General features: G+C 43.5%; 1 protein-coding gene across 1 annotated transcript in view; it reads left to right on the top strand.

Moving 5' to 3' along the window:
• The window catches only part of LOC121331164 (phospholipid phosphatase 3-like), a 40,397-nt gene that overhangs the window by 25,210 nt on the left and 9,187 nt on the right, over positions 1-6,000 (top strand). The window contains exon 5 of the mRNA XM_041278387.1: positions 2,272-2,448. Within this exon, the coding sequence (XP_041134321.1) occupies positions 2,272-2,448 (177 nt within the window). The remainder of the gene's footprint in view (positions 1-2,271; positions 2,449-6,000) is intronic.

The following is a 6,000-nucleotide window of genomic DNA, read 5'->3' as shown; positions in this document are numbered from 1 at the left end:
TTATGTGATTAGGTCCAGTGGGCATGTGTTGTGTGACAAGTGAGCTGTAAATCACATTCATTAAGTGGCCTGTGTAAAACCAGGAAGGGGAATTTAAGGGAAGGAGAATGGAGAGCGCATTGCTCAAACATTTCATTTTTCAAACGTGTAGTTCAGAGAGCCTGGCTACAGCACAGGGCTTTGCATTTGGCGGCATGTTGCTTTGTGTTGCACAGTGTTACTTTTGTAGAGTGTTGAATTCTGGGTTTCATTGCTGTGAATTCAATGAATGTTTATTATTGTTTCCTATGGGAATTTTAGTGACCATAATTGTCTCTGGAGAGAGGAAACTAGTAATCAAAACTTAACATAGTAAACAATTGAAATGTTAGAAATTCTGGCAATGGGACAGTGCTTTACAGAAGTACCAGCCAGAAAGTTTAAAAGGAGGGGCTTGCCAAATATAAGAAACATCTTCCATTAAGCTATAACAGCATCATACACTCAGTTTAGACCTTAATTAGCCCTTAAAAAGGAACGAAGCCTCTAGCTTTGAATTTGTACACTTATCACTGAGAAAATAATTCTGCGCTGAAGAGCAGGGAGGAGTGATTCTTTTAGAAGTCCTCCTATCAGTTGCTAATTACTAAACAGTCAGAATTGAGATAGCAGGACATGCTCGCTTGGTTGTAAAGCCATGGTCCTTTAAACAGGATAAGAGAATGTTTACGGACGTTGCTGCTGGTGAACAGTAACATTTACTTGCCCTCGCATTCCACCTGGCCAGCATCCTGAAACGCTTGACCGCCCCGGTCTGCAAGGATTGCTGCTTGAAGTGGGTCAGCAGTTTCAAACATGTTCCTACAGGTCAAATGTTTTATCAGAAAGCGTGCTCCATAAATGATCAAAGAGCTTGCTTAACTCCAAAGAACACTTGGAAGTCTCAGTTCATAACATGCACTTACGGTGCTTTGGTCAAAGAGAAATATTACAAGTTACAAGAAGACCAGCATTCACTTTGCATCTTTAAAAAAAAAAAAAAAAAAAAAAAGTATTATTTATTTCTTCGTTTTTAAATTGTTTTAAATCTGGCAGACACACAAGCACAGACGAGTTGCAGCTAGATGCCTCAGTATGGAATGGATAACTAATCCGTCTCTGTGGATTCCAACGTGTTCATAGAATCGTTTGTGTATTTGATTCCCTTTTAAACAATATCTTGTTTTGTCTGTCAGAGGAACACTTTCTCCCATGCACACTCCAGACTTTCAAGCCTTGTTTTCACCCAGCTTTGCAGCAGAGTGCTTAAAACACACTAATTTCAGACCCACCATCCTGAACGATATGCTTATCAAGGGACTAAAAGAAAGTTTTTGAAAGGTTTCCCACAAAATATAAACCCATTTAAGAGATTCTGATAAAAATAAGATTAACCTTGCCCGGACCCTCTGCACCCCTGGCCTGCAAGGCAGGGTGAATGACCCCTCCGTCTTCGGACGGGTCTGTCCATGCTCCCTGTTAGATGAGATGGAGGATCATCATTGGGTTTCCTGCTGGCCCCTTCCCTTAGCGTTCCCACAGGAACCTGGAAACATGCGTGCCTGCAGATTCCATCGGATGTTGAGTGTGGGATAAGTCGTGAAAGACAATGGGTCTCTATTTGACGTCATGATCCACTTGTGTCTGGAGCTGAAGCCTCTCTGTCACGGCACTTTGCTGATGAGAGGTTTTAGACCCGTTCAAATCTGAACTGGTTCATAAGCACAGTAACCCCCTCTCTCTGTAACACTTTAGCCAAAACAAACGTGTTGAAATGTGGCAGAGAAGTGAGCACCACAGTACAAAGATTAGTAAACACACTGCCCTCTGTTTGTTTTACAAAGATAGGTAACAAATTATAAAACGCAAAATACAACTGCAGTCCTTAGTTGTTTCTTGTTAGTTTTAAAATAATAAAGTTTGTATTCCTTTAAGGAAGGAAGAAAGAAGAAGAATGGGCACACTTTTCCCAGTCTAAAGTACTGCTCTTTCAATCAAGAGCCGAAACTGTAATGAGAATTTCTACTTTTTGCACTGTAGCGTTAGTTTCTGAGAATGCAGAAAATAAAAAGTCTATAGCAACGTGAACAGTAATTTCCAGTAATAGAACACCCCTCTGAATCAAGTCCAGTCCCTGCAGGTTTTTGATTGCAGAATAAAAGCCAGCCACAATGCAACAGTACAAGGCAAGTTGAGCTACTCTTTGCATGGTCGCATGCTCATGTGTGTTCTGCTTTTGTGTTTTTATTCCAGTTCTACCTGCAGTCCCGGTTCACTTGGCGAGGAGCCCGTCTGCTCCGTCCACTGCTCCAGTTCACCCTCATCATGATGGCGTTCTACACAGGCCTGTCCCGCGTCTCAGACCACAAGCACCACCCCACTGACATACTGGCAGGGTTTGCACAGGGGGCCCTGGTGGCATACTGCATAGTAAGTACAACCAACCCTCCCCCATCTCACAACCCAAAACACAGAAGCGCTGGATTGTTTCATTATTGCACCAGAAATGCGTCTGATCACTCGGTGAACCAAGTCATAAAACAGGGTACGCACTGGTTCTATCCATGAATGGGATACATCATCTCTAATGGCAAAAAATATTAAATACAAATTATATCACTTCCTGTTGACATTTTTCTTTTACATATACAGTTATGGCCATCTTTTTTACATCACTGTGAGGCGAGAGTGTATTAAATGGAATGTCCAGACAGTAATTTATGTGTACAGAAATAAAATAATTTATTTTTATTTTCTATACACAACAAAAGGATTAAATAACAAACGAAAAACAAAATGGTGTGAGGGAAGGAGTGCAGGGGTGGAATCCAAAACAAACTGTGATGACTCGTCTTTAATTTGTCTTCGTGGTGACCATACATAAACAAAAAAAAGACAAAAGAAATGTTAGTGTTTCAAAAATCCCGCTGCACAAAACCAGACTCTCCCTCCATCCGTTACTCCTCCTACTTTACTTTCGGACCCACCCCGAACACAGTAGTACGTTCCCTTTAGTATGTAATGTCCCGCCTCTGTAGTCAGTGGAACACCAATCCCCAACCGACACGTGTCCTTCTCCTTCACTTGACTCCAGTGGCTGGAAGTTACATACTCGTACTTCCGCCCCTCACCAAGGTGCCGCCCCTCAAAAAGATGACTTTTGCCATGGTCACGAGATCTTGGTAAGGGAAGTCCCGAGTTGGTTTGATGCCATCTACTGTCGGGAGGCTGAATCACAGACCGAAACCCCTTTGACTCATCACATATCCCACCCCTCAGAGTGGAGCCGAAGGAACACTCGGAAACCTCTAACCCTTCCCTTTTACCTCCCTCCCGGGAAAAAAAATCAGCATTTTGATGTAACTTACCCGCACGATACCTTATTTGAAAGGCGAAGGGTTGGAGCGCCAGGTACCACCGCGTAATCCTAGCGTTTGAATCCTTCATCGTGTCTAACCACTTTAAAGAAGCGTGATCTGTGATGAGTACAAAGGGTCGTCCCAGAAGATAGTATTTTAAAGATTCCACTGCCCATTTCACTGCCAGGCATTCTTTCTCCACTACCGAATACCTCTGTTCTCTGGGCAGTAACTTCCGACTGATGTATAGTATCGGGTGTTCTATACCATCTCTCTCCTGGGACAGAACCGCCCCCAGACCAGTCTGCGATGCATCTGTCTGCAGGACGAACTCTCGGCTGAAATCCGGGCTTATTAATGCTGGGGCCTGACTCAAATTAGTTTTAATAGATTCAAAGGCTGTCTGACACTCTGCACTCCACTTAATTTTATTTGGAGCGTTCTTTTTAGTGAGATCAGTGAGAGGGGCGGCTATAGTGGAAAAGTGTGGAATAAAGCGGCGGTAATAACCAGCCAACCCTAACAGTGATCTCACCTGGGTTTTCGTGGTAGGTACCGGTGAATCCAACAAAGCCTGGACTTTTGAAACCAACGGTTTCACTCTACCCTTACCCATTATGAAACCTAAATATTTAGTTTCTTCTTTTCCAATAGCGCACTTTGCCATGTTCGCTGTGAGCCCCGCCCTCCTCAGAGACTGTAAGACGGCTTCTAATCTAGTCAAATGTTCTCTCCAGGAAGAACTATAAATGACTACATCATCGATATACGCAGCTGCATACTCTCGATGAGGTTGTAAAACCCTGTCCATTAGTCTCTGAAAAGTAGCAGGCGCTCCATGAAGTCCGAACGGCATAGTACAAAATTGAAAAAGACCCTCTGGGGTTGAAAATGCCGTTTTCTCACGAGAGGCTTTCGTTAATGGAATTTGCCAATATCCTTTCGTCAGATCCAGAGTTGAAATAAACCGAGCTTGCCCCAGTTTGTCTAAGAGTTCATCTACTCGAGGCATGGGATATGCATCAAACTTGGAGATAGCATTCACCCTCCTAAAATCGATACATAATCGTAGTGACCCATCTGGCTTGTCTATTGGTACTATTGGGCTACACCACTCACTTCGGGAAGGTTCAATTACCCCAAGTTTCAACATACACTCCACCTCCCTTCGAACAGAATCTCTCCGACTCTCTGGAATGCGATACGGTCTCTGTCTAACTCTTAGACCTGGCGGAGTGATAATAGCATGTTCGATCAAATGCGTTCTTCCAGGCACGTTAGAAAACACATCACTGAACATTTTAATTAGATTGCTTACCTCTTCACGCTGATCAGGAGTTAATTGTTCCCCCATCGGGACCTCAATTGCTGACTCTGACTCAATTGAGGGTCCAAAATCCTCTCCCTCCTGTACAGGAGATATAAAATGGACTTCCCGTTCTTTCCACGGTTTCAGGAGATTAACATGATAAATTTGACTTTCTTTCCGACGCCCAGGCTGTCGGATCTCATAATTGACTTTACCAATTGCTCGAATAACCTGAAAGGGACCCTGCCATTTAGCAAACAACTTAGATTCCGATGAGGGCAACAATAACAACACTTTGTCTCCAGGTCGAAAGTTCCGAATTCTTGCATTTTTATTGTAGCTTTGTTGCTGCTTCTGCTGTGCCGCTTTGAGATTGTCATGTGCCAATCGACCGACTAATTCTAAGCGATCGCGTAACTGCAACACGTATTTTACTACATTTTTAGACTCCTTTGACTGTTCTTCCCAGCCTTCTCTTATGAGATCCAAGATACCCCGCGGCTGCCGACCGTACAAGAGCTCAAACGGGGAAAACCCCGTTGAGGATTGTGGTACCTCGCGAACTGCAAAGAGCAAGTAGGGAAGCAGTTTAGCCCAATTGCGTTTTTCTTGATCTACAAAGCGGCGCAACATATTTTTCAAAGTCTGATTAAATCGTTCAACAAGCCCATCCGTTTGTGGATGAAAAACTGAGGTTCTAATTGAACGAATTTTCAATAATTTATATAGTTGCTGAATACAGTCTGACATAAAATTAGTGCCCTGATCAGTGAGAATTTCTTTCGGGATTCCCACCCTAGAGAATATTTTTACCAATTCATTCGCTACAGCTATTGCATTCATAGAGCGTAAGGGAACAGCTTCTGGATATCTCGTTGCGTAGTCCACTACTACTAAAATATACCGATATCCTGACTCTGTTCCCTCCAGAGGGCCTACTAAATCTACACCAATCCTTTCAAACGGTACCCCAATAATTGGAAGTGGAACCAGAGGTGCGGGGCGAACTGACTTAGGGGCAGCTAATTGACATTCAGGACACTCCGATACATACTTCCGCACAAGACCATAAACCCCAGGCCAAAAAAACCGGGCCAGAATTCGTTCCTGAGTCTTTTCAGTTCCCAAATGACCTGAAAATGGAATGTCATGCGCCAATCTCATGATTTCTGACTGAAAAGGCCTAGGAACCAATAACTGTTTTACGAGCTGTCCCGTCCCGGGAGCCCGGGTTATTCTATATAATAAGTGCCCAGATACAGAAAAATGCGGAAATACCACCGGTTGTCCTTCCTGCATATCCTTCCCCTCGAT

This window comes from Polyodon spathula, chromosome 18 (genome assembly GCF_017654505.1).
Source record: "Polyodon spathula isolate WHYD16114869_AA chromosome 18, ASM1765450v1, whole genome shotgun sequence".
NCBI lineage: Eukaryota > Metazoa > Chordata > Actinopteri > Acipenseriformes > Polyodontidae > Polyodon > Polyodon spathula.
The sequence above is the reverse complement of the archived record's forward strand: the minus strand, read 5'-3'. Positions and strand labels throughout refer to the sequence as shown.